At 41.9% G+C, this 12,900-nt stretch overlaps 1 protein-coding gene across 1 annotated transcript in view; it reads left to right on the top strand.

Moving 5' to 3' along the window:
• The window catches only part of spag5 (sperm associated antigen 5), a 50,274-nt gene that overhangs the window by 12,466 nt on the left and 24,908 nt on the right, over window positions 1-12,900 (top strand). Inside the window, exons 6-10 of the mRNA XM_043718086.2 lie at window positions 2,830-2,923; window positions 3,197-3,344; window positions 3,459-3,521; window positions 7,898-8,060; window positions 11,515-11,627. Coding sequence (XP_043574021.2) covers window positions 2,830-2,923; window positions 3,197-3,344; window positions 3,459-3,521; window positions 7,898-8,060; window positions 11,515-11,627 — 581 coding nt within the window. The remainder of the gene's footprint in view (window positions 1-2,829; window positions 2,924-3,196; window positions 3,345-3,458; window positions 3,522-7,897; window positions 8,061-11,514; window positions 11,628-12,900) is intronic.

Genomic DNA, 12,900 nt, shown 5'->3' with positions numbered 1-12,900 from the left:
GGCTCGCTGAAGGAGCAATTCCCCACCTTAAACCCACAGACCTACACATTGTTCCTTTCCAATTCCATCTTGAAAGCCTCCATTGAAACTGCGACAATGTTCTCAGACAATGCTTTTCGAACCTACCCACTTGCTGCATGAAAATAGGTTTTCTCCCCTCGTGTGAACAATGGTTCTTTTGCCACTCGCCTTCAGGCTAGACCCTCTGGTTCTCAACACTTCCATCAATAAGAACAGCTTCTCCCTGTCTACTGCCCTTGTGATTCTGAAACCTTTGTCAAATCTTCTGTTGATTTTCTCTCCTCCGAGGAGAGCAGTCCCAATTCTCCAACCATCTCAACCATGAAAGTATTCTCTCAAATCTTTTCATTGTTCTCTATAAAAACTCAACATCCCTAAAGTGTGGTGCCAGGATTTGTAAGGAATACTCCAACTTTTTATGTTAGTTCAATATAACTAACTTGCTTTTGTAGTCACTTATTAAAACTGTCCACGGGACACTGCTCGCAAGGCCAGCATTTATCATCCTTCCCTAATTGCCCAGTAAACTGTTAAGAATTAGTATGTTGCTGTATGTCTGAGTCATGTGTAGACCAGATTAGATAAGGAGATTTCCTTCTCTAAAGGACATGAGTGAAACTGATGGATTTTTGCAACAATTTACAGTAGCTAGCTTTTTATTCCAGATTTTATTGAAATCATGTTTCACCACATGTCATGGTAGGATTCAAATCCACATCCTCAAACCATTAACATGGGAGTCCAGTGACATTACTTTCCTCTGTGCACTTTATTAATAATGCCTAGGATACTGTATGCTTAGCTAGTTTCTCAATTGACCCTATTCCCTTCAATAACGTATCTGGGGTACAACTCTAGAGAGGGTACATGATCAGAGTTAGGGGCAAGGAGGGCTTTTTCAGAATGGCAACCTGTAGCTGTGGGGATCAGTGCTGAGGCTGCAATGATTTACAACATAATTTAATGACTGCAATGAGGGAATTGAAAGTACTATAGCCATTTTTGTGGATGACTCTAAAATAGGTGGGAAGGCAAGCAGTGAGGATGACAGAAAGTTTGCAGAAGGATATAGACAGTTTGAGTGGGTAAAAGCTTGGCAGGTGGAATATCATGTGGGAAAATAAGATTGTATATTTTGGCATGAAGAATGGAGAAGCTGAAAATTATTTAAATGGAGAAAGACTACTATAGAACAGAGATTCAGGAGTTCTTGTCCATGAACCACAAAGCCAGCATCCAGGTTCAGTGGGTAACAGGGAAGGCTTTATTTGAAAGGGAATGCGCTATAAAGTACAGGTGTTTTGCTAAAACTGGACAAAGCATTAATCAAACTATAACTAGAATCATGTCAATGGTTTATGGCTCCTTATCTAAGGAAACACATACAGGCAATGAAGACAATCCAGAGAAGGTTTCACTTGGCTGATCCCAGATATGGAGGAACTGTCTTTGGGAGAAGTTGAGTAATTTTGGCCTGTTCTCGTTGGAATTTAGAATGAAAGGCGACCTTATTGAAACATACAAGATTTCAGTGGAGCTTGACAGGGTAGATGCGGAAAGATGGATCCCCTCGTGGAAGAATCTCAGATCAGAGAGCATAATCTCAGGTCAGAGAGCATAATCTCAGAATAAGGGATCACCTACATAAGACAGATGGAAAATAGATTTCTTGAGGCTAGTGAATCTAGGGACTTTACGACAGATGGCTGTGAAGCTGGGTCACTGCGTATATTCAGGGCTGAGACAGACAGATTTTTAATCTGTAAGGGAATTAAGGTAATGGGGGAAAAGGCAGGAAATTGGAGTTGAGGATTATCAGATTAGCCACGATTCCATTGAATGGCAGAGAAGACGAGATGGACTGAATAGCTTGCTTCACCCCCAATTTCTTAGCCTTTGTGTTGTTTCTCCATGTTCTTGCTATCACGTGAAGTAATTTTTAATCTTTATTTATGTTAAATTTTATCTGCCACTAGTCTGCCCATTCCACAAATTTATTTGTTTAAAGTTCCACACTGTTCTCCCCACAGTTTACAATACTTACAAGTATTGTATCACCAAATTTTGAAATTGTACCCAATGTCTAAGTCATTAATATCTGTGAGGAAGAGCAAGGGCCCTGACACTGATCCAGACATGCTCCACTATAAACCTTATTCAACCCTAAAACAAGCATTTATTAACTTTGTTCATGTCACTCAACTAAACTTATATCTACATTCCCTCCTATCTTTCATTTTCTAACATTGCTTACAATCTGCGGCACAATATCAAATGTATCTGGGAATTTCACTTCTGCTTCACCAATCCTTTCAATTATTCCATCAAAAAAAGCTTCCCAAGTTAAAACAGTCGTCTCCCTTAACCTCTGCTGGTTATCCTTAACAGTCATTTGGCCAAATATGGATTAGTTAATTTTCTGTCAAATAATTGTTTCTGGGTGTTTCCCCACTACCAAGGTTAAACTACGTTTGCTGGGTGTGACTTTATACTTTTGTTTGATTAGGATTTACTATTTGTAATTCTCCAGTCTACACCTGAGTGCAAGGACGTGTAAATTGATTGTGTTTTTGTAATAATACTGCTGGGGTTCTTCTGTGAAGCAGCCTCTGCTCCAGCAATACAGGTCTCCTGTTGTTTGAGGGTTTTTACGTTGGGGATACGGTTTCAGCAATAAACCCATAGAAACATAGAATTTCCCCACGTGGGATGTCATAGCCAATGCCTTTGCCCATTGTCTTTTGTTTAATACCCTGGCTTGTATTTAAATGTACACTGTGTAAATAAATAAATATTTTTGTGGCCCAGATGCAACAGGAACTGGAACAAACTGCTTACGAGCTCCGTGGTGCCCTGGACAAAGTCAAACAGTTGGAATGTGAGAATCTGCAGCTGAAATCTGGTAAATTTGTAGATAGTAGCAAATCTTACTCTCGGCCCATGGTTTGAGTACAGTACTGAAGGACTGCTGCACTGTTCCTGGGCTTTTTTCTTTTAATATGCTTTCTTGGTGAACGTAGAGGATTCCACAATATTATTCACAGAAGAGCAGCAGGTCTGGACAATCTTTAATAGTGCTAAGCATCAGCTCATCTGCCCCATTCTCACTCCTGAACATGGAAGATGCAATCTGCTGCAAACTACAGAGTAGTTAACCTTTTGATATCTGTTCCAGGGCTGGAAATTTTGACCAGTCAGCTAGCCAAGGTGGAGGAAGAACGCGACAAGCTGATGAAGGACAACAGTAAATACTTTGTGGAACTGGCAACAACTGAGGCATCACTGAAACTTTCTGAGGCAGCACTGGCTGAGAGAGCAGAAAAGTGAGTCAGTTTTGCCTCGAAAGTGCCATTGTGTGTTTGCTTCTGTGGTTGGATTGTGTGTCATTAAATATTCCTGGTTGAAATGATGAATATGTACTTCTCACCTTGCCCTAGGTTGCAGACCTGTGAAGCACAGAACAAGGAGCTGTCAGATACTCTAACAGCGAATGTAAAAAGGTAATAATGTGCAGAAAGGTCGCTGTATTTACTAACATGAGTCCCTGTACCTTAATGACTCTCTGAGACTTGTGTATGACATTGACCGAACAGACCATGTTGAAAGCTGCTGTTGAAGTATTGGACCTTATATTGTAGCATTCTCATGATGTTGGGGCAGAAGCTACTTGTATTACATTCTAGATGAATCCTATCTGGAGCAGTTCAGTCCTGGACACTGCACCTTTGGAAGAATATGTTTGTCTTGCAGGAGGTACAGTGTAGATTTGCACTGGAGGTAGGTGGTGGAATAAGGGGATATAGAAACATAGAAGGCGGCCATTTGGCCCATCAAGCCTAGTCCGATATTCAACATGATGATAGCTGATCCTGTATTTCACCATCCTATTCCACTCCCTGCCCATGCACCATTCACAGCTTTATGGTGAATGGAAACCCATTTACCTTTTTTCTTAAATTCAGTGACTATCTCCATAGCCTTCTGTGGTAGCGAATCCAAAGGTTCACCATCCTTTGAGTAAATATATTTCTGTCTTGTCAGAAATGCTTTACCACACACTCTGATACCATGGTCCCTTGTTCTGGACCTTCCAACTAGGGGAAATATCATCTTTGTATCCAGCCTGTCCAAGCCTGCCAGCATTGTCTATGTTTTGATGAGATCCTCTCCATCTTCTAAGTTCCAGTGAATACAGGCCCAGGCAACTCAATCTCTTCACCTCCGATAAACATGCCATACCAGGAGTCATTCCCTGAATGGTAAATCTATCCTTTCCTGAGTAAGGAGACCGGAACTGCACACACTACTCCAGCTGTGCTCTCACCAAGTTTTTCTCCAGCTGCAGTAAGACTTGCTTGATCCAGTGCTCAAACTCTCTGCAATGAAGGCCACTATACCATTTGCCTTCCTAACTGTTGTACCTAAATGCTTGCTTTCAGTAACCATTGTACACTGATACCCTGGTCCCTTTATACATCAACCTTTCCCAGTCTATCAGCATTTAAATAATCCTCTGCCATTCTGACTTCCTTCCCAATAAACCGGATGACTTCAGTTTTGTCCACATTTAGACAGTCTTTGTCCACCCATTCAACTTGTCTAAGTTTTCTGAAAGCCTCTGTCTTCACTACTCATGTTTCTATGTAGTTTCTTGTCATCAGCAAACATGGGACTATTGCACTCTATTCTCTCACCTAATTCATTGATGTACTCTGTGACTAACTGGTGCCCAAGCACTAATCCTTCTGTTACCCCATTTGTCACTCTCTTCCACTCTGGAAACGATGCATTTATAACTACTCAGTCTGTCTGCTAACCAGTTCACAATCCATGCCAGCACATTACTACCAATTTCATGTACTTTGATTTTTGCACAGTAACCTCTTATATGAGCCTTCAGAACCTTTCTGAAAATCCATAATTATGCATTCTTCCTCATCTATTCTACAAGTTATATCCTCAGAAAATTCAAGTAGGTTTGTCAAACACAGTTTCCCTTTCATGTACTCTCTGTGTAATATTGGTATTTTTAAGTGTCCGCTTATTATATTATTTAGAATAGACTCCAGCATTTGACCTATTATCGATGTTAGGCTAACTAGTTTGTAATCATTTCTTTTATCCATTTTTTTAAAAAACAGAGGGGTTACATTAGCCACCCTTCAAACTGCCAGGACTCTTCCAGATTCTAAAGACTTTTGAATGATATATAGTGCATTCACTATTTCCATGGCCACCTCCTTTTATTACCCTGGGGGTTTATCAGCTTTCAGGCCCATTAAGTTCTCCAGCAATTTTTTTACTAATATTAATTTCCTTCAGTTCCTCCTTCCCAAAAGACCCGTGCTTCTCAAATATTTCTGGGGGAATTTTGTCTGTAAAGATGGAACAAAAGTCATTGTTTAATTGCTGTGCCATTTCCTTATTCTCCATTATCAGTTCTTCTGTTTCAGACTGTAACGGGCCAATTATTATATTCTCATCTTGACTAATCTTCATAATTTTACTGACTTACAGAAAGTCTTACAACCAGCTGTTATGTTCCTTGCATATTTATTTTCATAACCTGTTTTTCCCTCTTAACTACACTCTTGTTCCTCCTTTGTTGAATTCTAAACTGCTTTCAGTCTTCTGGCTTGCTACTTTGTTGAGCGACTTTATACAGCTTTTATGTGACACTCTTCCACCCCACCCGTCTTCAGCATAACTATCACCTTTTCCGAACTACTATCCGTTCTGATGACTCGATGTTAACTGCTTTCTCTGCACAAATGCTGCCAGACCTGCTGAGTTTCTCCATCACTTTCTGGTTTTGTTTATATGACTCCTCTTGGGATCTAATGCCATTCTTGTTTTCTTTCGTTAACCATAGATGGTCTACTTTTTGTGTTCTTTTGCCAAAGGAATGTATAACTGCTGCAATGCAAGTTTGTTTCTCGGATTGTTTATTCACTGGTGTGCCTTTTAATGAAGTTATCCAATCTATTGCTCAACGAATCCCTCCAAACCTTTGAAGTTTCATTTGTTTAAATTTAGGATCCCAGTTTGTGATTGGACTGTTTCACTTACTATTCGAAGATCTATATTTCTACCATGTTATGGCCTTTTTTTTTGTTCAAGGACCTTGCATACAGGGTTATTAATTAACCCTTTCTCATGACTCATAATGAAATTTAGGATGAATTTGTCCCTTAATGTATTGGTCTAAAAATCTATCTTGTACCCCCTCCAGGAACTCAACTGCCACAATATTATTGCTGATGTAGCTTGTCTTGTCTATGTATACATTAAAATCAGCCGTGTTTACTGTAGCACATATTGCAGTTATCTTTATTTCCTTTTTACTGCCATCCCCTACTTCACCACAACTGTTTGGAGGGCTGTAGCCAATTCCCATTAATTTTTATGGCCCTTGTTGCTCCTTCACTTCACCTAGGCTAATTCCACATCTAGATTTCCTTTCTCACCGTTGCATTGATTTCATTTTCACTAACAATGCCACCCACCATCTTTATCATTTTTTGCCTGTCCTTCTGGAAAAATTGAATATTCTTGGTTGTCCAGTTCCCATCCTTGGTCACCCTATGTCAGTATAGTTGCATCTGTTTGTTGTGTTGATTTGCCTACCATTTGTGTGACTAATTTCATGCATTCAGACATTGTGCCTCCAAATATGTCATTTTGTGATTTTTTTACAATTTTTTGTACTCCAGCCCTATTTGCTGCTAGCCTTTGTTTATTTCCACCTTCTACTTTTGCTTTCTATTTTTCTCTTTCATTTCCATCCTTGTTTCTCTTTTTTTCAGCCAGCTCAGGTTTCTGTCCCAGTGCCACTCTGGTTTAAACCCTCTCCATGTACTAATGACTGTCCCTCCAATGCTATTAGCCCTGGTTCTGCTGGGGTACAACCCCATCCAGCTTGTACAAGTCTCATCTTCCCCAGAATTGCTTCCAATGTCCCAAGAATCTTAATCCTTTCTTTCTGCACCATTTTATTGAATAGAATCATAGAATCCCCACAGTGTGGAAAGAGACCATTTGGCCCACAGAGTCCATAGTGCTGTCCAAAGTGCTTCCCACGGATTTCCACCCCCCCTAACCCTATCCCTGTAACCCTGCATTTCCCATGGCCAATCCACCTATCTTTGGACTGTACTGTTGGAGAAACCTCAATTTTGTCTATTGTCCTGTTTCTGATTTCGTTAGCACTTTGCATGTGAATAATCCTCAAATTGGTGCCTTTTGACGTCTGTTTTCATTTATTTCCTATCTCCCTATATTGTGTTTGCAAGACTTCATTCCCCTCTCTACTTTTGATACTGGCATGGACCATGATCTCTGGCTGTATTCCCTGTCCACTCAGACTTTCCTCCAGTTGCTCAGTGACCAGGGAAGCAAGACACCATTCTAGTTTTATGTCTGCAGCTGCAGAAACATCAATTTGTTTCTCCCTAGAATAGAATCCCCTGTCAGTATTGCTCTCGCACCTCAACCCCTCTCATACAGCTGAGCTTTTCCTGGAAATGCAGACTTTGCTGTCTCTGCATTCCCCTGAGAAGCCATTTTCCCTGGCTGTATGTATCCTAAACAGAATATCTGTTAGAGTGAGAGATGGCCCTTTAATTGACATGGGATATTTGGGATAGTATCAGGAAGACTTTATTCCTGTAAAGGGCAAAAAGGAGTGGAAATCTAGAACTTTGTTTACCTCAAAAGCTTAGATTATAGGTCCATCAAACAGTTCAAAATTGGAATTGATATTTTTAAAATGTGGAATAAAGAGCAAGCTCTATACTTTAGCCACATTTTGTTTAATTGTATGTATTTTTAAAAATTGTTTTGTCTTTTTAATTGGCATGTTATGTTTTTCCCTCAGTCTGGAAGAAGCTATAAATAAACTAAAGCAGGAGAAGGAAGCTTTAGAGCTGTCTGAGGCTGAGGTCACCCGCTTAACTAAGGCTCTGGCACTTAAAGATGAGGAGCTACAAGAACTGTCCGATACCCGAGCCGAGGCTGCGTTGATAGCAGACTATAACAAGGTAAGTGAGAAACAACCAAAGCATGATGGACGGTGGTGGATTGCATGGGAAGGCAGCTGTACAATTCAATTTTATTAAATCCCAACACTAGTGTGACATTTGTGGTGCAGTAGGGCTAGGCGGTGAGACTTGGTCATGCTTGAACCCTCTGTGTACCTATAGGAACAGTGGCCAGGCACTTAGTTAGACACCCCTAGCTGGACTACGGTATCTCTCCTGAAGGATGTGAAGATATTTTACTATAACTGGTCCAATGGTAAAGCTGGCGTTTAGAGGGAGGAAGTGTTGTTGACCATCAGAGCGTCGAGTGCTATGGGATTTTGGGGAGTTGGTGAAAGCTCAGCTATGGTTCAGAGGTCCTGAACATTTGAATGGATGTGGAGCTGCTAAAGCAACAAGTGGGTGGTCCTGTGATGGATGCTGAGAGCAGTATTTGTATGGAAATAGAACAAGGGATTGAATCTGACTGCATTGCTCTGGTGGCTGGTATGGACTCAGTTGGCAGAAAGGCCTCTCCTTCTGTGCAAATGACACAATGAAGAGCTTTCTTCCTATCCCCTTCTCACCCCCACGCCTGTCATGTGTAATACCAGTTTTATACCTGAGCACCTCTCCCTATGATTCCTTATTTAGACCCTGCAGCTTCCATGACCTCTTTCTCTTGATTTCCATTCTCTTCAGTTCTCTTGTGTCTGCTTTTAAATTATACATTTTATCTGACTAAAATTACAAAAGATTGCAAAACCTCAGTAGGGGCTGCTGGCATTTAATCTGTCTGTAACTGGATTTGCATTTTCACATCCTCTCCTATACCCATATTCTTCAAGATGGGCTCCTGTCATTTTTAGCCTGACCTACTTCTGGCCTGTACTCTAGAGCGATGGCCTGAATCTCAGGAGCTTCTCCCAGGAAACTGGGTTATGCTCCAATTATTGGCACAGATGAGCTTTTAGGAATATATGGCTTCTTTAAACATCACTGGTTAAACCTAATTCAAAATGAAAGAGTCTAACTGGTTCATGACACGGGGGCAGCACGGTGTTCAGTGGTTAACACTGCTGCCTCACAGCACCAAGGGACCCAGGTTCGATTCCAGCCTCAGGCATCTGTCTGTGTGGGGTTTGTACATTCTCTCCGTGTCTGCATGGGTTTCCTCCAGGTGCTCTGGTTTCCTCCCCCAATCCAAAGATGTGCAGGCCAGGTGAATTGGCCATGCTAAATTGCGCATAGTCTTAGGTACATTAGTCAGAGGGAAATGTGTCTGGGTGGGTTCCTCTTCAGAGGGTCGGTGTGGACCTGTTAGACTGAAGGGCCTGTTTCCACACTGTAGGGAATCTAATCTAATCTAATGAAACCTGGAGTGGAGGCAATTAATGCTTTGTGCATAACGTTTAAAATCTGCATCTTTAACAGACTTGGCTTTGTTCTGTCTATATTGAACCCTATCTTGAGCAAATTGGATTTGTTGCTGTGATGGTACATTCTTTATCCTGTGCTAGGTGCTGCTGTTTGAGTTGTCCAGTCTTCCAAGAGTCCTGATATCCTGGCTCCCATGGTGCATCGAATTTACCCAGTTGCTTTTTTTGTTTCAGTCCCTCTGTTGTTGTCTTTCAGTCTCTCATTGTGACCTCCTCCGGCCTCCAAGCACTCTGTGACATCTGATCTCTCAACTGATTTGCTGCATAATTGCATACTCTCCCTTAATTGTGATACTATCTTCTGATCCAACATCACACCCGAGAACCCTCTTTCTCTCTCTTTGTATATCTTTGACTTACTTTGTCTTCTCCATTACACTCTCCTGCATTCACCTTTCAAAAGTTTCAGAAAACCTAATGTTAACTCTGCTGGTCACTTTCTAGCCTCCTCTCATCATCCTTTGGGTGAACAGCTTTGGAACCTGTGGCTGTATTGAAGATGACGTGAAATTGCATTCAGAACTTTTAAAATAATTTGCGAATTGAAATGTTTTGTAAGATGAGAAATTTTGAGAATAGAGAGAAAAATTATTCCCTTTGGCAGAAGAGTCAAAACCAGTGGTAACAGATTTAAAGTCGGTTAGCAAAAGGAGTGACAGGAGATGAGAATTCTACTGGGAAGTTTTTGGAATCTGGATAGGTAATGAATATAAAACAGTTCTGGGACTAAACGCCAGCATCTCTTTCAAAGCAACAACACAGGCCAAATGGTCTCCTGTAATCTGTGATTTCTGTGTTGTCGGAGCCATTCTTTGTGTAGATAGGCCTCAGCCCAATGTGTCTGTCTTGTCTCGCTTGCTGAGTAAGTGAAACCAGGATCTCAGCACCACTATTCCCACTGTTACCACCAGGAGTTTGCACGCTGTGATCACACATTCCTGATTCCTTGTGTGTTGGTCAGCCATATAGGAAAGGATGCTAGTTTGTTCCCTGGTCTGTACTGAGTCAACTAGAGTAGCAGCAAAGGAGGTTATGAGGAGATTGTCCTGATTAATATAACGCTTTTTATTAGTTCATGGAATTGACTGGCTAGACCAGCATTTATTACCCATCTCTTATTGACATTTGACATAGTGATGATGATGATGATGAGGCACTTTCTCGAAACACTGTAGTGCATGTGATGTAAGTTAGAGGGTGTTCCAAGATTTTGACCCAATGCAGTGAAGGCATTACAGTTCTAAGTGAGGCTGGTGAGTGACTGGGACAGGAGCTTGCAGATGGTGGTGTTCCCATCTGTTGCCCTTGTCCATGTAGGTGATAATGGATGTGGATTTTGAAGGTGTATTGGTGAGTTGCTGCAATGGATCTTGGTAGATGGGACTTGCTGCTTTCACAGTACATCAATGGTGGAGAAAGTGAATGTTGAAGGTGGTGAATGGGCTGTCAGTTGAGTGGCTGCTTTTGTCCTGGGATTTATGAATATTGTTGGAGCTGTACCCATCCTGGCAATTGGGGAGTATTCCTCCATATTTCTGACATGTGGACTGACTTTGGGATTTGTGAGTAAGGATGAGCAGGGACTCGATACTCCGGCTCACTGGGCAAACAGGTGGATATCCCGAGAATCGACTTGTAGAAGAGGTTGATTCCCTTGGATCTAAATTAGGATCAAAGTGATCTCTTAGATTAGGTCTGGTTACTTGGAAAAAATTTTTTTTCATTTGTAGCCCACCCTCAAACCCCCACCACCTGCCCAAAGACTTTGTAATTGTCTATCCCCAGGAATAGTTTTGTCTTGCCTATCCTGGAAGAATTCTTTTGCCTTGGATTGGGGAGGTCTACAGTAAGGTGCTGTTAATGTACCGTGACTGTATGAGACAGGCTGGTTGGAGCAGAAAGACTGTCACTTTTATAAGTTGGTGCAACACAACACTGCGTGGCTTGGACCGTGGAATCACTGGGTTTGCTACTTAGGGAGATTTCTTGCAAATGTAAACCCTTGAATATCTTTTTGTTCTGTTCACTTGAACCAGTTTATGGAGCAGGAGCTGAAGGTGTCCCGTGAGCATTTGCTGGAGATGGAGGGGCAGCTCAGTGAACACATCCGCCTCCTGCATGATCGCAACCTGCAGTGTGAGGAGCTGCGGTGAGTGAGCTAGCGAGCAGACTCCCTGACCCTACCCTTTCCCAGAACAATGTTTGAGTGTTCCTGTGCATGGAGTCAGAGAGAACTGTAGTCATCCAACTACGGCACAGGGTTCAATGGATAGAATTGATTAGTGACCTCTGGTGTTTCATTGGAACACTGTTCCACAGTAAGGTTGTAAACAAATGTCTGCATAAATTACATTGGAGCTGACTGTGGAAAACCTATCTAGCGTCTCACTGAGGAGGCTCCTGTTTGTGTGTTTTGATTTCTTCTAAAGGTAAGGAAGGATTGGGCAAAGAATTGGCAGGTGAAGTACAACATGGGAAGGTGTTGGTACTTTGGTCAGAAGAATAGAGGCTGGACTGATTTCTAACTGGGGAGAAAATTCAGAAATCCGAAGTGCAAAGAGACTTGAGAGTTCTAGTCGAGGATTCTCTCAAGGTAAACTTGCAGGGTGAGTCAGTAGTTAGGAAGGCAAATGCAATGATGGCATTCATTTTGAGAGGACTTGAATATAAAAGCAGGGATGTACGTCTGAGGCTCTACAAGGCTCTGGTCAGACCATATTTGGAGTATTGTGCATGGTTTTGGGCCCCATATCTCAAGAAGGATGTACTGACCCTGGAGCGTGTCCAGAGGAGGTTCACGAGAATGGTCCCAGGAATGAAAAGCTTAACATATCAGGAATGTTTGAGGTCTCTGGGTCTGTACCTGATGGAGTTTAAAGGATGAGGGGGGGGCAACTAATTGAAACATGCAGAATACTGAATAGCCCGGACAGAGTGGATGTTGGGAAGGTGTTTCCATTGGTAGGAGAGACTAGGACCTGAAGGCACAGCCTTAGAGTAAAGGGAAGGCCTTTTAGAACGGAGATAAGGAGAAACTTCTTCAGCCAGAGAGTGGGGAATCTATGGATTTCATTGCCACAGAAGGCTGTGGAGGCCAGGTCACTGAGTATATTTAAGACTGAGAGAGAGAGGTTCTTAAGGATCAAGGGTTACTGGGAGAAAGTGGGAGAATGGGGTTGAGAAACTTAACAGCCATGATTGAATGGCATTGCAGACTCATTAGGCTGAATGGCCTAATTTCTGCTCCTATGTCTTATGGTCTTGAGGGCAGTATGATGGAGTGATTGGGGGGGGGGGGCTGATTTTTAGGGCCAGATGGCGGAGGGAAAGGGCTGGAAATGATTACAGCAATAAGGTGGGATGGGGCATTGAATAATTTATAAAAGAGGAGAGAATCTTTAGCATAGAGGTTACTGGGAACA

This window comes from Chiloscyllium plagiosum, unplaced genomic scaffold, assembly GCF_037043375.1.
Source record: "Chiloscyllium plagiosum isolate Xiang-an unplaced genomic scaffold, Cpla_swu_hap1 HiC_scaffold_31, whole genome shotgun sequence".
NCBI lineage: Eukaryota > Metazoa > Chordata > Chondrichthyes > Orectolobiformes > Hemiscylliidae > Chiloscyllium > Chiloscyllium plagiosum.
This window is presented reverse-complemented; position numbering and strand designations above follow the sequence as displayed.